Here is a 22305-nt window from a genome sequence, read left to right as displayed (position 1 = left end):
CCTTTATTGAGGTCTCGTCAGTGGGAGCCAGATCCAGAGGTGGTGATACTAAGGTGGAAGTAATGAAGAGGTCATATTTAACTTCATATTTACCTCAACTTCCAGTGAACAGTGACGTCATTGATAAGTTCAGTCTAGTTGGCATGTAGTGCAGCTATTAGTCTTTAGTTTTTTGGGAATAGAGTTTTTCTACAAAGTTTGTACAGTTTTCAATTAGAAAACGAGTGTTCTGTCTGAGTTGACAATTTTTTAAAATTGAATTTGTCTTATTTATTCATTAGTTATTTGTTTATGTTAATTGTAATACTGTAAAATAAGATAATATCATGAGATTTTTATTCTTTTTTATATAGTGTGGCCATTCTTGTCATGTACGAGTGTTTGATGTTCAGAAGCATACACAGATAGCAGAACTTGCAGGACATAAATATGGTATTAACTGTGTGGTATGTGTCTAGAATTTATATAATGAAATATGTAATATTTTAAAAGTATTTGTGAACCTTCATCTTCTTCACCAAGTATTAAATAAATTTACATAGTCCAGTTTATGCATAGGAATAGATGAGGTGCTATCCAAAAGTTTCCACTCTTCATTGGCTGTAAAGAGTGCATCAGTGGTGCATTCAGGATTTAATCTTGGAGGTGGAGGGGGCCAAGCACTCAAGATTTAATCTTGAGGAAGGGGCGAGTTGAGTAGACGATTTGAGAATATACACTACGCATTGCATACGAGCTATGACTGAGCATCTGCAGTGATTGCCAATACATGATACCTGTGATCTCCTTTGGCCCGGCTCGGGCAAACGAGGTAGCACCAAAGCACTACTTCGTTCGCCTTGTGTTCACAGCAGCCAGGATTCTCAATCGCTATAGGTTATTTCCACCTTATGTGACCACTAATTCATAAGTAGCATAGAAATAGAAGACACAACACAACATAAATTTAAAAAAAAAAAAGAATTTTAATTAGGAAAAGATTTTTGGAAATTTTTCTAGTGTTTTTTTTTTTCCTTTTTCTTTTGGGGGCCAGGGCCCCTCAGCTCCCCCTCTGTGGGTGCACCAATGGAGTGCATACACATGTCTCTACTTATGATTTGTGTTACCTCCAGTTATTGTTCCATTAACGAGTAAATCTATTTGAGTATTGCCATTATAATTTGCAGTCTTTTTGTGTAAATGTGGTTTAGCTCATCTATTTATTGTGTCATGCAATAAACAGATGATTTTTTTGAAATTATTGATGTGAAACTCAGTAAGACAGCTTCAGAGATTTTATGTTGCAACAGCTGTCAACAAGAAAAGTCCATAATTTGGTCACCTGGTTTTCAGAAGGATGAAGAGATGTTGGAAAGTGTCCAAAGGCGACTGACTAAGGTAGTTTCTGACCTCTGGAATGTCGAGTATGAGGAAAGATTGAAAAGATGTAATTTGCAGAGTCTAGTGGAGAGAAGGAAGAGGGGAGATATGATGGAGACCTACAAGTTGGTAAGGAGTTGTTTATAGGATCAATGGTGGAGAAGTTCTACAGAGAATAGTTGGAGATCAGGGGAGGAACCAGAGGTCATCCCTGGAAACTGTATAAAGAGGGTGTGAGTAGGGGAGTGAGAGGTAGGTTTTTTTTTCGTGCAGAGTTGTGAGTGATTGGAATGCCTTGCCTGAGAGTGTGGTGTCTGCAAGGAGTTTGAATGTGTTTTAAGACACGGTATGATGAGATGTGTGTGAGATAAAAGGAACCTCCTAGATGAGTCTTTGACTCCATGGAGTTCTTGTTTAATAATAATAATAATAATAATCACATTTAAAGAAAGTAAGGATGGCCAAACATCAAAGAATATTGCAACTGTCAAGAATTTGTTCCTGCAAGTCAAAATGGGTCAACTAACAGATTAATTTAGATGTTCTAAGCCATTTAATACACTGCAATATTATTCTGTAATAATTTGTTAATCAGGCAATTTTTCAAACTAAGAAGCTGTTCTGAAAATACTTATGACAAATGCCAGATGAAGAAATAAGTTTGGCATTAAGAAGTATAAAATTATCAAAAAAAAAAATCAGCTAACGTCTTTATATTCCCATATATTTAGAGTAGACAAGGCCATTTTAGTCCTATCTAACTTTTGGAAGAACTGAGTGGACAGTTCAATTTTCACTGATACCCAATCAGAAATAGCTGGCCCAGAAGGCTATCACTGATTAAGCGGCATTGCAGTGAAGAGAGATGGGCTCAACAAGTGCTGCCATCTCGTGGTCCCTAACCCTAACACAATATATTTAATGTCTGAAATAATGTGGGTTCTACGGTCGATTTTCTTGAGTTTACAGGATGAAAAACCCGAGTTTCTGGGAGGAAAAACCTGCTTGCCCGTGCCAGAGATTGACTAACTCGGGAACTGGTCGAAAAAAGCTTTGAAAAATTTCCTCCAGTCGCCGACTAGATTCAAAACCAAGAAGTCTTTCTTTGTGGGGTCAAGCACCATGGTGTGCAAATGCCACATCCACTGAGCTACACAGGCTTATTCAAGTAATAATTTGTCACAAGATAAAACTCTTTGTCTATTTTATTCATATAGGATATTGCCAAATTTGCAGATTATGAGAATTTTTGTTAGCAGAATAAAAATCAAGAAACATCTTAAATTCCTGTGCATGCATCAGTTTTATTTTGAAAATGCAAATGCTAATCATAAGAAACCCAAGAATCATGCCCTCTAAACCACTAATGATATGCAGTCACACATACCATTGCATTATGGCACTTGTAACAGATTCTAAATACATAGACAGCTACTTTAAATGAACTAAATATATAAAATACCTTCATAACAAACTATTACTGCAAAACTCTTCAAGCAAAAGACATGATGCCAACCAATGTGTAAAAAACTCATATATCACAGATTTTTGAAACAGTACTAAGGTATGGTAAAACTGTCCACATCGGCCTGGTTGGCCGAGTGGTTAGCATATCCACTCTCCAGCCAAGAGGCTGTGGGTTCAAATCCCGCCTAGGCATGGATGTTTGTGATTGTCTTCCACCTTCATACATTCATTCATCCAAGTACATATAGACTCTGCCAAGATGGACTAGGTTACCATTGTAAAAAGTAGACCCAACCCTCCTGCAATGGGAGAGGCCTACATCCTGTAGTGGTAGGAAAACAGGCTGATCATCATCATAACTGTCTCCCCCCCCCCCCCCCCCACACACACACAGCAAACAGTCACTTATCAAATTTAGAAAAACTTCTGAATAATCATTTCACCGGTGCTTTGGAGGCTCAACACACACCAGATAATAACCAAACCCCTGATGGCAAAAAAAAATTCTGATTGTAAAGAATTTAACACACTATGTACTATTGCTAAGACACTATTTCAGTAATGATTACAACATAACAACAGAGATGCATAACACGACCAACCACACTCCTCTACACAACCAGTGCTTATATTAACTTGTAGAGTGGCTATGAGGGAATATCTTATACCTATGTTATTCAACAACCTGCCTTACAATCGAAAATATCTAAACAGTTACAGAATTAAGACATGAACTATGGAAATTATATCAGCACACACTTAGTACTGCAAAAGTTGACATTTGTATCGCATAAAACATAGTAATCACAGCAACAAATGCAACCAAAAAAAGTTATGTTAATTGTTAACCCGATGTCTTCAGAAAAGCTAACTCTAGCTTCAAAGTCAGTGGGATTACTCCACCTCATCATCCTTTTACTGCTAATATTAGCATCCTGCTCACTTCATAAATATATCATTTCCTTTACTTTATCCTATGCATAATGTACACACACAAAAAGATTATGTTTATAAAAAAATTCTTAATTTTTTATAAACTTCATTTAATATAAACAAAAAATGAAGATAAAGAGGAACAATAACCTGATTTTCTTTGCTCGTCAAAGTATTCTTCAGTAACCAAGTAATCTGATGAGCTGCTTTAGCCACTTTTGTTATGTGCCCCCTAAACTTTTAACTCCATATCCACTAACACTCCCAAATCTCTGGCTTCATCAATTTTCTGGAGTACAGTTCCACCAATCTGGTATACTGCTGTTAATTTTTTTTTACCCCTAAATGCATAACCTTACATTTTGCCATATTAAACTGTTCATTCGCTTTTTCCTAGTCTGCCAATCTATCCAAACATCTTGCAAAATTTTGATATCATCTGTATTAACTATTGTTCTACCCAACTTTGTATCATCAGCAAACAACTGAACAGTTCCCCTCAGATCCTTTCCTATATCATTAATGAACAAATTAAACAGTAGAACAGAACAGTACCCTCCAAGAACAGAACCCTGCAGCAGGCCACTAGGCATAGGCTTTCTTTTGGACTCTACTACTCCTGAATAAACTGTTCTCTGATATCTCTTCATCAACCACTCTCTTATCCACCTCACTAGTCCTATATCCATCCAGTGCTGCAGTTTAATGATTAGAATTCCATGCAGTATCCTATTAAAGGTCTTTTCAATGTGCAGCAGTATCACTGTAAATCCATTATTATCTTTACCCAACTTAGCTGTCACTGGATCATAAAACGTGAGCAAGTTACAGAGGCATGACCTACCCTTCACAAAACCATGCTCCCTCCCCCCCAATACAGTATCCTATTTCCATCTACCCATTCCTGTATTTTGCTCTTGACCAAGTTTTCGAATACTTTAACAATTGATATGCTGATCAGTCAGTGGTTTGCGACATTAGTCTTGGAACCTCCTTTAGGCAATAGAACTATTTTCCCCCTCTTTCCACTCCACAGAATCCCCTTGTACTGTTCATGTGCCTGCAGGTCATCTTTCTTCTTAAATTCCCTCCACAACTGTTTCTTTTTCTACAGCTCCATCTAGATTATATTCATTCATTTAACTCCCACCTGATTTATTCTCCCGACTCTAGGTATGCAGTCTGCCATTACCTCCCTCAAACACTCATGTATGAATTGCCTAAATATAAATAGGCTGAATGATAACATCAAACTTTAAAAAAAAAAAAGCAAATGCAGCATGTAGTCATATTATCTGGCTTGTGTAAATGTGAACTGTAATCGCAAAACGTGATTGTTATTATTCTTGTTATTATGTTATATGAATCACACATTTTGCAAATTATAAGGATATTTGGAATATGAATGAATCTCATGTAAAAAATTATAGTAATGTGGCTTAAATTTTATAGAATATATAGAATATACATGCAATTTATTTAAGAGGTAATAAAGTATTAAAACTATTTAAAAAAACAAAAATAATATATATATATATATATATATATATTTTTTTTATATTTTTTTATTCTCACTTTGTCAGAAATACTGATCTTCTTGAGAATTCTAATGGAATTATCGGTTAAGGGAGTTAACTAATTTGCGTCTTAGTTCTCTTGTAACCTAAATCTGCCATTATTACTATTTGCTTCATTTTGCAGAAATATTGGCATGTAATGAAACAGCAGGGGATTCCCATGCAGTATTCACTGCATTATGTAGTTCACAAGATAGATTCATCTGCAACTATTTATTGCCCTTTTGTAGTTAAAACAAAAAAGAAACTCTCTGAGTATGTTATTCTTAATATTCTCTTTCATTTTTAGGCTTTTTCTCCTAACACAAAATATGTTGTGTCTGTTGGGTCCCAGCATGATATGATTGTTAATTTATGGGACTGGAAAAGTAACTGCAAGGTAGCATCTAATAAAGTTTCATGCAAAGTAAGTATGTATGTATGTATGTTTGTGTATGTGTATATATATATATATATATATATATATTTTTTTTTTTTTTCTTAAATATGAAAAAATCTTTTTAAATACTGGAACTCTCTAAAATGTTGCATGGCCTTTTTATATTTAGAAATACATTTTGGTTGTTGACTAAGTGTACATCAGGAATTAATTCTTCCCAGTATTCTTTTCCTGTTTATGTCATACTACTTATGATTATAACTGGGGAGGGGGGATGGAACAGGGGAAGTAATGTTCTAAAAGCTCCTTTACTCTAAAATATATATCCGTATTGATATTTCTAGTATTTATATCAATATTTCCCTTTCCCTCATTCACTGCCCAGCTTTAAATCTACTTAATGAAAGTCTCATCATCCTCTTTCATTCAATCTGCCTCTTTTCTTTGATAGTCTTCCTTATACCATTTTCACAAAAGGCTACAACCTCCATTGTTCAAAACAAATGTCAGCAGTTGCCTTCTTTCTTTTTAACTACATTATTACATATATCACCAGTGTGCTATAGATTTTCCAGCCTATTATGGATGTGGAATTAATATAAATAAATAAATATATATATATATTTGTTTTTTATTACATGATAACACATATCACCAGTGTGGTATATTATTTATGGATTGGAGTTAATATAAGTAAAACACACACACACATCAGTGACACATTTGCAGGCATCATTATTCTCCAAACACACACAAAATGATATCCCAAGATACAGCGATTCATAATTCTTTGCTGCAGCACACTGCTTTGAATTAAATCACCATTTTATGTTAATTCCTTTTTACAATTGTTCTGGTGTTTGGTTTGTTTTTTGTTTGCTGATATCCTGTTTTCATATGCATTGTCACAAGCTGTAAGGTGTAGGCCACATACAAACAAGTAGAATGGAGAAAGAGTGTTTTGGAATGCCTCTTCTCCATTCCATGTTCAAAGCAAATTCCATGTTCTTCCCTTGTTTGAAGGAAGGAGCTAGTTAAGAAAAGGTCTCCAGTGTTGGAAGAATGATGAGTTCTTCTATCCCAAGTGGGTTAACTATTTGGGATAGATCATGATTGGCAAATGATTCAGCTTCCCTTTGAGCTTGATCTGTGAAATTAGAGCAAGAGAGCCAGTTTGTGTTACTAGGAAGATAATTTCACTCTTTGGATAGTTAGTGATTTTATGATCGCTTGTCAGGTATGTTACCTCAGTCAAGAGATTGCACATCCAGTGCAAATGGATATGCATTTTTTTTTTTTTTAAATTTTTAAACATTTAAACAGTTTTTATTATTAAAAGAAAGTGAGCTTTAGTAAATTAGAATTTTTTCAAATGTTTTACATTTGAACTATGCCTGGTTATGATGTACCCACAAGAAAGGAAAAGTGAGTGTCTGAAAGTAATGTTGTTTCAGTCTGTTTCAAAGAAATACAAAATGAGTTTATCTATAAAATTTACAGATTGGAATATGAAACTATATATTATTGAACAAACATGAAAGAGTTGAATATATGGTTGATGATTCAGCCATATATTCAATGCTGATATATGTCGTCGTCAACTGTGAATGACACTGTTGTCATTAAGGATGAATACTTTGAGATCGCAAAGTATGCAAGAAGTTCAGTAAAAGTAGTTAAGCCAAGGGAGGTAATTTTATTGTTTCTTGAAAAGAGACTGCTGAAGGAGTTTTCAGAGAGACATGAAATAGATGGAGATGTGCTGGCAGAAATAACTCGAGAGAAGACATGGACTATAGTTTTTTATCTGAATGAAAGATCAAGATTTTATATTTGAGTTTGAAGCAAGTTATAGGTGGTTTAAGTATTTTATGAATAAAAATGGGATCCAACTATCTATTGCACACAACTCACCATCTCTACTACTTCATGCTCTGACTACATGCAACATCATCACCGTCTACTGCCCACCACCATCAATAATATTTTTGTCTGTAAGTTGTGTGTGTTCCCTTGGCTGATTTGCTTGTAAATGGGATGACAAACCCAACTTTCGAGGAGGAAAATCCCTGCTACCTCCTTGGCTTACTTACCTTCAACTGAAAAAAACCAGACATAAAGATCCCTCTCATCAATGAGAATAGATCTTTTCCAGATGGAAAGGGTACAATGTTCTGTTGTTCTTCCAACTGTGATATCGAGGTACTTATGACACATGGAGAGGAAGCATCAACAGATAAAGCTGCAGCTAACAAATTCATGGTGAATTCTGAACAATTTGTCCAAGGTTATTCACGTTCGAAGTGCTCATTTTCATGAAATTGGCCTCTTGAAAAAAAAATATCCCAAGAACATACATTATGAAGGATGAACTCCCAAGACATAAGGCATCAAAAGATTGTCTAATCTTTATGTTGAGAATTTTATGTTAGAATAATTCAGAAGACTTCAGAAACAAAGTCACCCATCTGTCAATCTGTGAACCTGGGAGCATTTTGAAAAGTAGTAATCATAGGGTATGAGTGATCCATGAAATTTTTCAAGATTGGTTTTGTGATTATTTTATGCCAACAGTAGAGCAATGGCTCTCCTATTGGTTGATAATGGTTGATAATACATTAGCTCATACAGTAGCTTAGAACTTGAGTGATCCCTAATATTTGTGAAAGTGAAATTTTTGCCTCTGAATGCCATCTCACCGATTCAGCCAATCAGGTCTTCACAAACTTTAAGAAAGAATACTTTTCTTCTTAAATATAAGTATAGTACTTATGTTCAAATAGTATTTCTTGGCAACTGATGGAGTAGGTCAGCTAACTTCAAAATAATTTGAAAGAGTTATGACAATGAGATGATATAGATAACACTGAAAAGGTTTGCCAACCTGGTTTCTGTAGTGATGAGTATATATATTAGAAAGAGTCCATGAAAGATTCACGAAGGTCATACCTGGTCTTTAAATGTGGAGTATGAAGACAGATTGAAAGAATGTAATTTGCAAAGCCTTGTGAATAGGAGGGGGAGGAATATAATTGAGACATATAAGTTGGTCAGGGATTGTTACCAGGTTAACATGGAAGAAATTTTTCACAGAATGGGTAGTAGAGCAAGAGGCCATCCCTAGAAATTGTATAAGGAGGGTATGAGCAAAGGAATGAGGAGAAGGTTCTTTGCATAGGGAATGATTGGTGAGTAGAATGAATTGCTCAAGTGTGTTGTTAATGCAGACTCATTGAATCAGTTCAAGGTATGGTTGGATGAGCTTTATATGTGATAGCATACCACTCATGATGAGTCTCTGACTCTCTTGAGGTCGGATAATAATAATAATATGCAAGTACAAGCCCTCAAAAATTATCAGGCTCCTACTTCTGATCCATATGGGCACATAAAGGTGGAATGAACTTTCCATGTCTAGTTAAAGTGACCTGTGATGAGCAGATCCCAATTCATAACTGCTGTAAATAGTAAATTCAGTGGCACTTCATTTCCATCATGTGTATGAGGTTCATCCGGATCTGACTTTCACCCAGTGGGAACAAGTCGTCAACTGTTTCATTAGCTGTAGGAGAAATATCAAAATGGCTATTTAGCATGGACTATTGACCACAAAAAAGGAATGCTGGTGTGAAAGATCAGGTGCTACCTTTAATAGTCAATGTGAAAACCCAAACTCAAGCACTGCATAGGGAATGTGCTCAGCTCATGTGGTTAACATGGAAGATGTTTTTCATAGAATGGGGAAGGGTAGAGCAAGAGGCCATCCCTCAGTAATAATGTCTGTTCCCATGTGCAGTCTCCTTAAAACCTCGCCTGCTTTTCCTAGCAGAAAGCCAAATTTCAACTTCCTCAAACACCACTTATTTAAACTTTCCCAGTTATACACTCTTCAAATTCACTTTGGCTCAAAGGTAGCATCTGCACCAGTGGTGCACCGGGGGGGGGGCAAGGGGCCCGGGCACCCCCCCAAAGAAAAAGGAAAAAAACACTACTAGAAAAATTTCCAAAAATCTTTTCCTAATTAAAATTCTTTTTTTTTTTTTAAATTTATGTTGTGTGCTACTTATTAATTAGCGATCACTGCAGATGCTCAGTTATAGGTCATATGCGATGTGTAGTGTGTATTCGCAAAACATCTACTCAACTCGCCCCCCCCCCCCCCCCCCAAAAGGTTAAATCCTGAGCACTCGGCCTCCTCCAAGATTAAATCCTGAGTGTGCCACTGATCTGCACATATGTTTGTTCTGATATATCATGTCAAAGAGTCTCCTGATTTTGATCTCCTTTGGCTGAGAATCTCTCTTCCTCATTACTATCTGTGTGTTCTCCTAATGCCACCAACCAATCTGAACTTTTTGATTTCCTTTCTTTAATGTTGGTTTTTTTTAGTCTAAATTTCTTAACAGTGAGAGATCCATCTTCCTCAGGGATTTTAATGTTCACAACACCAATTGGCTTCCCTTTTCCAGCTGCAGAAATCAGGCAATACAGATGCTGATTTCTGCAGCATCTGTATTGCCTATTCAAATACCATATAACCCCAACCACTCTACAAACACCCTGGACCATTCTGAGTACACTGTAAATGTTGTTTGTTCTTTCAGTAATTCAGACTATAACTATAATCTAGTGCTAATCTCTTTCCTACATGGAGCAACATGTATACACCCACTTCCACCCATATGTTGTATGGTACTACAAAAATTTCATGTGGGATTACCTTCTCAATTTCTTTGCCTCATTCCTATTGGTGGGATAATGTTTTCAACCTTCTGACCAAATATATATATATATATATATAATATATGTATATGTATATACATATATATATATATATGTACACACAGTAGAATCCACTTATTGTGATCACAGATAATATTATCAATCGGCTATTGTTATCAAAATCAGTCAGTCCCAGAACACACCATTTAAAATGAGTTAAAAATAATCTGTCTATTATAATCAGAGTTCCAGTTATTGTTATCAAAATCCTTGAATGTTTAGCCTTTTGTATCTCAGAATTCTAATAAATAAGGATTAATCAGGAGAAAATTTGATAAAGAACATTTGTCGAAATCTGATTTTTTTGTTAATCTTCCTTTAATCTTATTCTTCCGTAAATCTTAAATCTTCCAGGCAAATGCAAGGGGGGGGGATAAATTCAGTCTAATTGTGATTTTTTGAGTTTATTTTCGTGCTCTCTTTCAGTAAAAACAACCTTTAGCATTATGGCAGAAGCAAATAAAAAATGTAAAAAATTTATCTTTTCAAAAAATGCAAAGAATTTTGAAGTGCTATGATATGTTGCCCAAAATGAGTCAGCGCAGTGTGGCTGTATATTTAAAAATTTCACAAACACTCTGTGTAAGATCTTAAAAATCTTCAGCTCTTACTAATGAGAACATGGATCGGAAGAGGGCCTGATCTGGTAAGGATACTCAAGTTGAATCAACATTTAAAAATTTGGTTTAGTAATGTTTGTGAAACGAATGCCCTTTGATGCGTCAAAAAGCAGATCTTGCAAAAACAATAAGCAAAGAAAATTTCACTGCAGCTGATGGATGGTTTAACAGGTAGAAAAAGTGAGAGAATATTGTGTATAAGCGTATTCATGGTGAAGAAAAAAGTGCTGATTTTTTATCAGCTGATGCTTTGGATTAATACCAAGTGGCCAAAAATTTTTGCTGAATATTCTCCTGAGGATGTTTACAAAACAGACGAAACAGGACTATTTTCGTGCAGTGCCTGAGCATACTTATTTGTTTAAAAATGAAACTACTAAAGGATTTGAATCTTCAAACAGCTTTTTGTTGTGCTAATATGAAAGGTAAGAAACGAGAGCTCCTAGTGATTGAAAAAGTAAAAATTCCCGGTGTTTTAAAGGTGTCAAAAGTTTGCATGTGGATTACTGTTTTAGTGCAAATGCTTGGATAATTAATGACATTTTCAGCAATTAGTTAAGTGTGATTAACTAATTGTTAACAATTAGTTAATCACACTTAATCACACTTAACAATTAGTTAAGTGTGATTAAGTTGTCTTGTTAGTAGACAACTGTACTGCACACACAAACAATTTTTCATTAAAGAACATCAAAGTAATTTTCTTGCCTTTGAACACTACATCGTTAATTTAACCATGTGACCAAGGCATCATACGAGCTTTTAAAGCTTATTATTACAGGGAAATTCATGCAAGAATTATAGCTAAACTTGATTATATAAAAGACCAATCTAATGTAAGTGCAATTGCAAAAATAATATTCCTTCTTGATGCATTGCATTTGGTAGCAATGTCATGGAAGCAAGTCTCAGAGAAGACTATTGAAAACTGCTTCCAAAAAGGTGGATTTTTAAAGGTTCACGGACAATTCATCTCAGAAAATTCATCGAATGGACAATTCATCGCAGAATATTCATTGCATGGACAATTCATCGCAGAATATTCATTGCATGTACAATTCATCACGGGAACAATTGTTGCGGGGACAATTTTTCGCAGTAAAAATTAATCGCAAGGAAAGATCATCACAGAAAAATTCATCGCATGAACTATTGATCGCTGAAAATGTTATTCACTAGAAAACTGAAATGAATTGCATTGATACCAATATATAAAAATATAAATGCGGTGCAAGATAAATTTCCCAAAATATAATTTTATTATGTGTCTATGTATTAGTCCATGCGGTTAGCCGAGTGGCTGGTTGCTTCACTACTATATGCCTGGGAAAGGAGTAACCTGAGTCTGATTCCCATCGCTGACACGAAGAGTGTAGGATCTTTCTCAGACATAGCCAAGTTAGCCGGTCTTGGGTGAGGACTGCAGGGTGTTTCTCCCTGGTTTATGTGGGGTTTTTTTCTCCCACAAACAAGCAAGCAAACAGCAAACCAGCCCTGAAAAGATAATGCTTCTACAGACATAGGATATACTGGGAGCCGTAGGGCCCACCACCTTATCCTCGTATAACGGTTGCGGTTATAATTTTGTAAATATTAATATTCCATCAACAGAATCTGTAGTGTCAAAGTAAGAAAGAATATTTATACCATTTTAAGATGAAACAGAAATTATTAAACTCACCAATCAATAAAATATTACTTTCACTGTATAAGAATAAAAAACATTATGAAAATCTAAATAAATAATACATAGATCAATCCCTCTTTTACCTTTACAGTATTGAGGGTCTCTATTCCTTATAACCACAACCATTATACGAGGATAATAGTGGTTGGCTTATGCCTCCCAGTGTATCCGATGTCTGTAGAAGCATTATGTTCTCAAAGCCAGTTTGCCTGCTTGAGGGAGGAAAAATCCCATATAAACTGGGGAGAAAAACCCTGCAGTCCTCACCCAAGACATGCTAACTTAGCTATGTTTGCGAAAGATACTAAGCTCCTCATGCCAGCGACGGAAATCGAACCCAGGAAACTCCTTTCCCAGGCATATGGTGTGAAGCAACCAGCCGTGGTTAGCCTGATTGCTTTACGCTAACCATGCGGACTAATACATAGATGCATAATAAAATTATATTTTGTGAAATTTATCTTGCACTGCATTTACTTTTCATATATCGGTATCAATACAATATCATTTCAATTTTCTAGCGAATAACATTTTCAGCGATCAATAGTTTGCGTGATGAATTTTCTCCATGATGAATTGTCCTGGCGATGATTTGTCCTCCGTGATGAATTGGACACGATTTTTTAAGACAAACTCTGAAACTCCTTCTTCTGAAGAATTTGAATATCTTATAAATGGAATTTTTGATAAAACCCCAGATGGTATGTCAAATAAGAATTTTAAACTTGGTTGAATATTGATAACAACGTTTAAGTGGTGGCTACAATGACAGTATTGGAAATATGTCAAGCTGCTTCTGATGAGAACTTTAAACTAATAGAAGAAAGTGAACCTAATACAAATATAGAAAAACAAATTTTAGAATCTCCTCCAACCAATGTCCGGATGCAAGAAGCTCCACGAAACACTTCGTTGTGGCAGGCAACGTAGAGCGACAAACTTCGAAAGGCATTATGAGTATGAGCAATTTATTCATGAACTACTATATTCAAACAGACAACACTAGATAAGTTTTTAAAATAAATTTTATGTTGTTGCATACTAAAAAGTTGTTTATAACAATAAATTAAATAATGTTCATAACAATAAACTGAAATAAATGATGCAATTTTTTATATCTTTTGCTTAATATTATCAGCTAGTTATTGTTATAGAAAAGTGACTGGCCCAAAGTGATCACAATAAGTGGTGCCTACTGTATATATATATGTATATATATATATATATATATATATATATATATTTGGGAACAGGTTTTTTTTCTTCCAGAAACTCTGGTTTTTTCATCTCGCATACAGACCTTCAGAACACACACAATTTATGGACAAAAATTACTAGTGTAGTGGTGGTGGTGGGCAGCAGATGGCATTGGTGTAAATGATGATGGTAGTGGCAGGTCAGTGTAGTTAGTGGAGATGGAGAGTTGTTGTAGTGTAGGTGCCTTCTCTCAACAAGTCTTTGGACTCCTTGGAGGTGTCACGAGATAATAATATTAATATACTACTAATAATAATATACTCAGTAGTACGTATTAGTATTAAGGCAATGACTGTAATAATTATTGCCATATGACAAACCATTGATGAAATGCCATCTTTTTTGGTTTTTTTTGCCGTATAAAACTGTCAAGAACAGTTTTGTTTTATGTAAAAATTGCAACAGAGTAGTAGTATTAATTATATTTATGTAAATTGAAATATTACTAAAGGTAAATGCTATATCAATATTATTCTAGGTTAAAGCAATATCCTTCTCTTCCAATGGAAACTACTTTGTAACTGTTGGCAATAACCATGTTAAGTTCTGGTATCTAGAATATTCTCGATCTACCAAGGTAAATATTTAATATTTTATGTATGATTATTTATCTGTATTATACTGTATCCTTGTACAACTTGTTCATCTTGCATACCCCTTCCTTCATTTTCATCTCTCACTCCTGCCAGTCTCATACTGCTCTCTTTTCCCTGTCCATTCACAACTACATCTTCATTCTAATCTATCTTACTATCCTGCTTTTCACATCCCCTCTTACTTCCTCATCTCTTGTTCACTTGAACTTTGTCTCATCTCTCTTTCTTTTTCCCCTCCCTGTCTAAATGACTTACACCTCTAATTCATTCAAATGTAATTCCTCACTCTTATATAGTTTCTTCTCTAACTCACATTCATATTACACATTCACAAACAACATTCTTTCTCCTTATAAAGCTTTGTCATGTAACATTCATCACTTTACCTTATTAATATCATAGTCACAGCTGAGCAGCACCTGATCATCTTTTTCATTACACTCTTATTTTTCACTTTCCTGAATAGTCTACTGATATCTGTTCTCTCATTATTCTATCCAACAAAATCACTCACCCATTCCTACAGTTATCACTGTAGGAATGAGTGATTTGGTTGGATAGCATCAGTAACACCACTAACTTTTGTTTACTCCTCATATCCAAAGTCTCACTCACCCTGTTTATCCTCCCTTCTCGAAAATAACTTATGTATCCTCTAATTAACTAATGATGGAATCTCCATACTGCACCATCCTTGACCCATTCATCATCTCTTTCTCTTAGTTAGCGTTCACTCATTCCTTTTATGCTCTTTCATTGATTTCATAGTTAATTTCAGTAAAATTAACTATGAAAATAGATAATATAATAAAGTATATAATTATATTCAAACTGGTAGGAAGTTGGTTAAATTTATATGGAACAAGACGGAACTGCTCTGTCCTAAGCAGTACAAAATCAGTTTGAATATATTAATCAGAGCACTGAGTAAGAAATAAAACAGTTGATCAAAGACACTGGAGAGACACATTGTGAGTTCTTAATAAAATTAGGAGAGGAAACAGCAGCAACTACAGCAAAATCATATTAAAACAAGAAACAAACAAAAAAAATGTAACATTATTGATATTAAAGTATAGCTAGTATAAGAGGATTACTTAAACAGAATGCAAGATAAAAGATTGGTAAAACAAGTATTAAAAGCAAAAATGTCTGATATAAACCCAAAGGAATACCAAGATATAAAATACCATATAAGAGCTCATCAAAACATAAACCTGAAAAATGACAGATCAGTTTGAAAGAAAGTTGATTTTCCCCCCTTTTTTTCCCCTGTATGAAAAGGTTGTAAACCTGTAATACTGTGGGTGGAATTCAAATTGGATTATCTGGATTGGAAGGGAAGTGTTTGTGTGGTGAAGTGCTGTTGATGATAGCAGTGGAATTGATTGGGTTACACAAGGTTAAGATACAAAACTGGAAATAGGAAGAGTAATTTTCAGGAAATATAGTGTCTAGTAGAAATGAACAGAATTAGATATTTAGATGAATGTTGCTATAAGTGTAGGAATGTGGAGGGTAATGACAAGGAAATGTATAGGCAGATTGGTTTAGTAAACAAAAATGTGTGTGTGTGGGGGGGGGGGGAATCATTATGAGCAGTTTAATGAAGAGATTTTCATCTCTTTATTCCAATATGTAGCAAGAAAGATTTGAGCAAGGCAAATGAATTTTTTGAGATTTGCAGGACTGTGCTGTTAAGACAGTATATAACAGAAATGTAGTCAGTAGAAGAAAGAAAGAATGATTATGGAAGGACAAATGATGGTTTATGAGTATGTTAGATTGAATCCATTGCAGGGGATATAGCTGAGGTATATAATGAACAATTAATCAAGATATTTCATCCTTATAAGTGTGACATTATGCAGATATTGAGTGCAGAGGGACTGACAGTGAGTAAGCAGAAGGCATATGTAAACATATGCTTTCTGCTTACTCAGTTATTCTGTTATTAAGTACACATAGTGTTAATAAGAATTTGATGATTTATCACCATGTGTTTTAAAGAAACACATGGCAACCTTGAAATATATATTTAACAAGAGACTTGCAATGGAGCAAGTCCCAAAAGAGTGAAAAGAGAATAAAACTGTACCACTTCATAAAGGAAGAATGATAAAACTGAAACTTGGACTTAGGCCCATTTGTATGTCTGGAGTTATGCTTAAGATGTTAGAGAGGTTGGTGAGGAATAGGATCTAGAATTTTGTTGATAATAGCATTCTCCTTGATGATCAGCAACTGGCCTGGTTGGCCGAATGGTTGGTTAGCGTACCCACTCTCCAGCCAAGAGACTGTGGGTTTGAATCCTGCCAGGAGCATGGATGTTTGTGATTGTCCTACATCCCCTTTCCACAAAGTTAGTAGGACAATCACAAATATCCATACTCCTGGCAGGATTCAAATCCACAGCCTCTTGGCTGCAATCCTACCACTTCTTCTAGCAGAAGGCTTCACTCCCAAAATCCAGTGAGGTATGGGAGTGATCATGCAGTGTCAAAATGACATCACATGTGAATAACTAACTGATGGTTAGAATGGATATGTTAAAGGACTACCAGTATGTTAAAGGAATATCATTTTATCAATCTACTTATCTTTTTGAACATGACAAATGCATCAGACAAAGGCAATGGTATATTTAGATTTTGCTGAGTTCTTTGATTCATTGCCATGTGAAAAGTTGGCAATTAAATTGGGACAGATGGAGTTAGATAACAAATTAGTGTTTTTCAAGAAGAGGAAATTCAACAGTGGTTCTCTCCATGCAAAGAACCTGTTCCTCACTTCTCTGCTCACACACTCCTTATACATTTTCCAGAAATGGCTCTTGTTGTACTCCTCTTCCATTCTATGAAAAATTCATGTCAACCTGATAACAACCTCTGATTAACTTATATGTCTCAATCATATCCCCTCCTATTCCTATTCATGAGGTTTTGCAATTTACATTCCTTCAATCTATCTTCATCCTCCACATTCCAAAGACCACTGACTACCTTTGTGAATCTTCTAGACCCTTTCTAACATGTCCTCCACCATGAAAACTTGGTGACTATATCTGTGCACAATAATTCATATGTATGATCAAGGCCTTATACAATGGAAACATTATGGTTAAGGTACAGTATAACATTCCATGGAATGTCCAAATATTATTTCAATTTCACTGGGTACTTAGCATCCACATATTTATTGACTAGATATGTCATGGCCCAGTGCAGTGGTTGGTTAAGGTACATGGCAAACCTACTGAGTCCAAAGATTTCTGATAATAATAATAATAATAGTAATAATAACTTCACCTTTATTTACTACAAAATTAAAAATTTTGAGGAAATTTATTAAAAGGCCAATATGTGTAGTAATCTCATTGATGCTTTTTCCTGAATGATTTTATCTGTCATTCTATGGTGCTCATTTATCTACAAATAGTATGTAGCTGATGAAACATCAATAAAAAGAAAAATAATTTTATTTGAAGAAGGAAATTACTGAAATGTTGAGCTTAATTTTATGAGAACATGGCTAGGTCATTGTGCAGCATTTAACAATACCAAAGATTTTTAATATTGGTGATGTTTATTCCAAAGTTTTTTGCTAACAATGTGGTAAAATATGATGTTTATTTAAGAGGAGTTGAATAAATTTTTATATTCTCAAAATATTAAGCTTTTTAAACAATAATTTTTTTAATTATTGTTTATTGTTTACAGCATTTTCTTTACCATTTTTGGCAGTTTTTATACTAGTTATATCATAATAGCTTAGTGTGACATGTTGTTGAATTTAATAATAATATCTCATATCGTACTAACGGAAGAGGTCACTCTGGTGCCACTATTTGGTAGAATTTCCATGACATGATCGTTTGTGCCTGGACACTTAGTTCAAGATCAGTTACTAATGGCATTGTCAAACTCTGTCCCTAAAATTAAGATAATAAATAATTGGTATGAAATAGATGAATCATAAAATTATGCAGGAGCTGTGGAGGAATATGTTATAGAAGAGATATGAAATGATGTTTTTTTTTTATCAGCTGTATGTTCTTTGAGTGCCATCCCATATCAGAGGTCGGCAACCACCTTGGCAAATTTTGAGCGATCTTCAGCCATTCTGAATAGTCTTTCAGAGCTCATGTCTATCTGATGTCTGCCAGCTAAGATCTTCTTCATCTTCTTTGTCCTCTTCTTCCATTTATCTTCCACTTTATAATCAATCGAAGTATCTTTTCATTACAAAGTAGGTGATCATGATATGCAATTTTTCTTCTTTTTATGGTATCTAAAAGTTCACGTGATTTTCCCATTTGTTCCAGTCTTCTTTATTGGATGTTTTTGTTGTCCATGATGAAATAAACATCATATGTATGGTCTCTACTGCCACACAGACCATACATAGCATTTAACCATGCACGCTCAAAGCTCTAAATTTAAATTGTAGCTACACAGTGTTGATTTCATCAGGAGAAAATTTTTTCTTGGCATTTCAATTGTAACTTTTATTTCCATTTCTGAGTTGCATTCTACATTTCATCAACATCTAAGATATTTAAATTTTGTCACTCTTTCTATTTGTTTTCTGTTTAAAGAAAGTGCCAAATTAAGAATTAGTTTCTTGCTCATGACTATCAATTTAGTTTTGGTGATATTTATTCTTAATCCCATTTTTTCACTCTCTTTGTTCACTAGTTCGAGAAGATATTGAAAATCCTGAATATTGTCAGCCAGGAGAGCTGTGTCATCAGCATATTGGATGTTATTGATGATTTCACTATGTATAATCCCTTCCTTTTAAGAATTTTTGAAATATGGCTTCTGAGTATATGTTAAAGAGAAGAGGTGACAGCATGCATCCTTGCCTTACTCCTCTTTCGATGTTAATGGAGTCTGTAATAATGTCATCAACTTGAACATATGCCTTTTGGTTCCAATATAAGTTTTCGATGATCCTGATGTCTTTATCATCTAATCCAATTCTTTTAATAATTCAATAATTTTAGCATGTTGGACTTTGTCAAATGCTTTCTCAAAGTCGATGAAGCAAGTGAATACTTCCTTGTTTTGGTTACTACATTTTTGGAATAAGATTTGAGAACAGAAAAGAGCCTCTCTCATTCCCAAACTGCTTCTAAAGCCGAATTAGGTATCATTGATGGTATCTTTATGTTTTCTGTATATTCTTTTTTAAATTATTTTCAGAAACATTTTGAGACCATGATTCATTAGGCTGATCATTCAAAGTCATTACAAGTTTTGGCATTTGCTCTTTTAGGTAGCATGATGAAGGTCAGCTGTAACTAGTCTTGAGGGATTATGCCTGTATTATAGATCTTATTAAATAGCATTACCAATATAGTAATGTTGTTGCTTTCTAATAGCTTTACTATTCTGCTGGTATGCTATCAGGGCCTAAGGCTTTACCCTTTTTAGCTGAGTTCAGCACATATTCTATCTCTGATCTTAGAATGCATGGACTTTCTATCTGTTCATAAGTATTTTTTAGGTTTTATCTGCTATCAGTAAAGAGTTCTTCTACATATTTCATCCATTCTTGTATTTTATCATCCTTTTTGGATATTATTTCTCCCTTTTTGTTTCAAAGGATACATAGTTGTTTTTTCATAAATATACTTTTCAGCTTTTTGTATAGATTAAAACTGTCTTGCTTTTCCTGTAGAAATTCTATTTCTTTTCATTTTTCATTCATCCAGATTTCTTTTGCTTCTTTGATCTTGTCTTTGATAATTTTCTGAACTTCTTTATATTTTGTTGGACTATGATTTTTATATGATCTGCATTGATCCATGAGAGAAAGAATTTCATCAGTTATCCAATCTTTCTTTTTTACTGCTCTATCAGGATACAAAGTATTGACACATTTCTCTATGAAGAGAGATTTTAATTTGTTCTGATTCATCAACCCTCACGACATCATCATTCTTGATTCAGATCTTGACTCAGTTTTTTCTTATCTCTGGGTTTTTTTAACTTTCCTAGATCAAACCTTTTTTGTTCGTGTTTCCTAAGTATAGCTTTCAGTCTAAGTTTTAACTCTGTCACCAGTAGATTACGATCAAAACAACATCCACACACTAGGATAAGTTTTTGCATTCTTTATGGAACTTTGAAATCATTGATTAATTAGCAAGTAATCAATTTGGTTTCTGACTATATTTGAATTATTATCCTGTAGTGATTGCCAAGTATAGCCTTTGGAAGGCAGGAGTAGCTTAAACCATGTGTTTGTGATTATTAGTTCCTCTTTTTGGCAGAATTGAATAAGACAGTCTCCTCTCTGATTTCTTCTTCTCAGTCTACGTTCGGCAAATATATCTTCACTTCTACCTTTCCCAACTTTAGCATTAATCACCCATAATGATGATGATGTTATTATCATCTTTCTTTGTATTTTTCATCAGTTCTTTTAATTGAGTTGTTGAAAATGGTTGATAGTTGTTGAAAGTGGTTGAAAGGTCAACCACTAGATTGATATCTAGTGGTTGACCTTTCAGTTTTAATAACATCATCATCCTATCTGAACAGGGGATGAAAGTCGACAGTGACTTATTGGCATCTTTGTTTAATATTATTCCAACTCTATTTTGATTATTGTTTTCACTACTTCCAGAGTGGTACATTATCATGTAATTAACTTAAGTTTTGCCTGATCAGGACCTAACTTTGCTCATTCCTAAAATCCCAATTCCAAGTCTTTTCATTTCTGGGATGATGTTTCTTAGCTTACCTGCTTCATACAAGGTTCTGACATTCCAGGTTCCTACTCAAAATGGACACACCATTTTGAGCTCAGAGATTCCTCACATTCCTGTCCCATTTAAGGGATGCTAGGAATTTGGGGCCATTTGTGTAGATTTGCTTGTCATGGTGGTCAGTCTGGAGAGAGTAGAGCAGTAGTTTCTCCATTTGCTTTCTGCTTTGCAGTATTACAGACATACACAATAAACTGTATTGCCATCTGCAGTTTTCTAATCACAAGCTTTACCATCATCATGAGACTTCAGCCTTGCATCAGTACTGCCAAAGCTGTTTCCCTTTGTCAGAGGATTGAATCCTTTAATTTTCCTTGCAACCCTAGGTAGGGGTCCTAACCAGGTACTGACAGCCAGAGCCAGCTGAGCCCAGGTTGTTTATTGAGGTCTGCTCTTCTGCAGATTTTTCCACACATTTCACCATTGGTATATAAATCCTCTTCTGCTGATTTGTTCATTGTTCTTTACAAGGATGCTAATTAACCTTGCAGGAGTGTACCCTACAGAAAGTCCCAGGGAGCATGATGGGGATGTGGACTTGCCTCACTTCCCTGTATCAGCTGCATAAGAACTATAAATCACAGGTCAAGAAAGTAACAAGTGTATGAAGAAGGCAAAAGTGTTATATTCTTAAAGAAGATTAGCTGAGGCAGCAAAGCAAAATCCAAGAGAATTCTGTGGTTATGTGAGGTGAGTATGGAGGATTGACTTTTCTGGAGATGGGGTATCAGTGACAGCTGCAGAAACTAGCAGTTTATGAAAGTGAAGTGTTTTTTGAATTTTAAATGAGCTCAGTATTAATTAGGCTGTGAAATTGAATGAATATCATCATGTATATTAAGTGAATGTGTAACAGTGTTGGTTATTTAG

The 22305-nt window shown here is 34.8% G+C and overlaps 1 protein-coding gene across 1 annotated transcript in view; it reads left to right on the top strand.

Annotated features, from left to right (window-relative positions):
• LOC150104628 (mitogen-activated protein kinase-binding protein 1-like) overlaps positions 1 to 22305 on the top strand; it is a 399663-nt gene that overhangs the window by 76377 nt on the left and 300981 nt on the right. Inside the window, exons 4-6 of the mRNA XM_090395826.1 lie at positions 354 to 446; positions 5626 to 5742; positions 14540 to 14638. Of these exons, the coding sequence (XP_090251952.1) occupies positions 354 to 446; positions 5626 to 5742; positions 14540 to 14638 (309 nt within the window). The remainder of the gene's footprint in view (positions 1 to 353; positions 447 to 5625; positions 5743 to 14539; positions 14639 to 22305) is intronic.

Source organism: Typopeltis vanoorti, chromosome 7 (genome assembly GCF_054136105.1).
Source record: "Typopeltis vanoorti isolate ZY-2024b chromosome 7, IOZ_Tvanoo_1.0, whole genome shotgun sequence".
Classification (NCBI taxonomy): Eukaryota; Metazoa; Arthropoda; class Arachnida; order Uropygi; family Thelyphonidae; genus Typopeltis; species Typopeltis vanoorti.
This window is presented reverse-complemented; position numbering and strand designations above follow the sequence as displayed.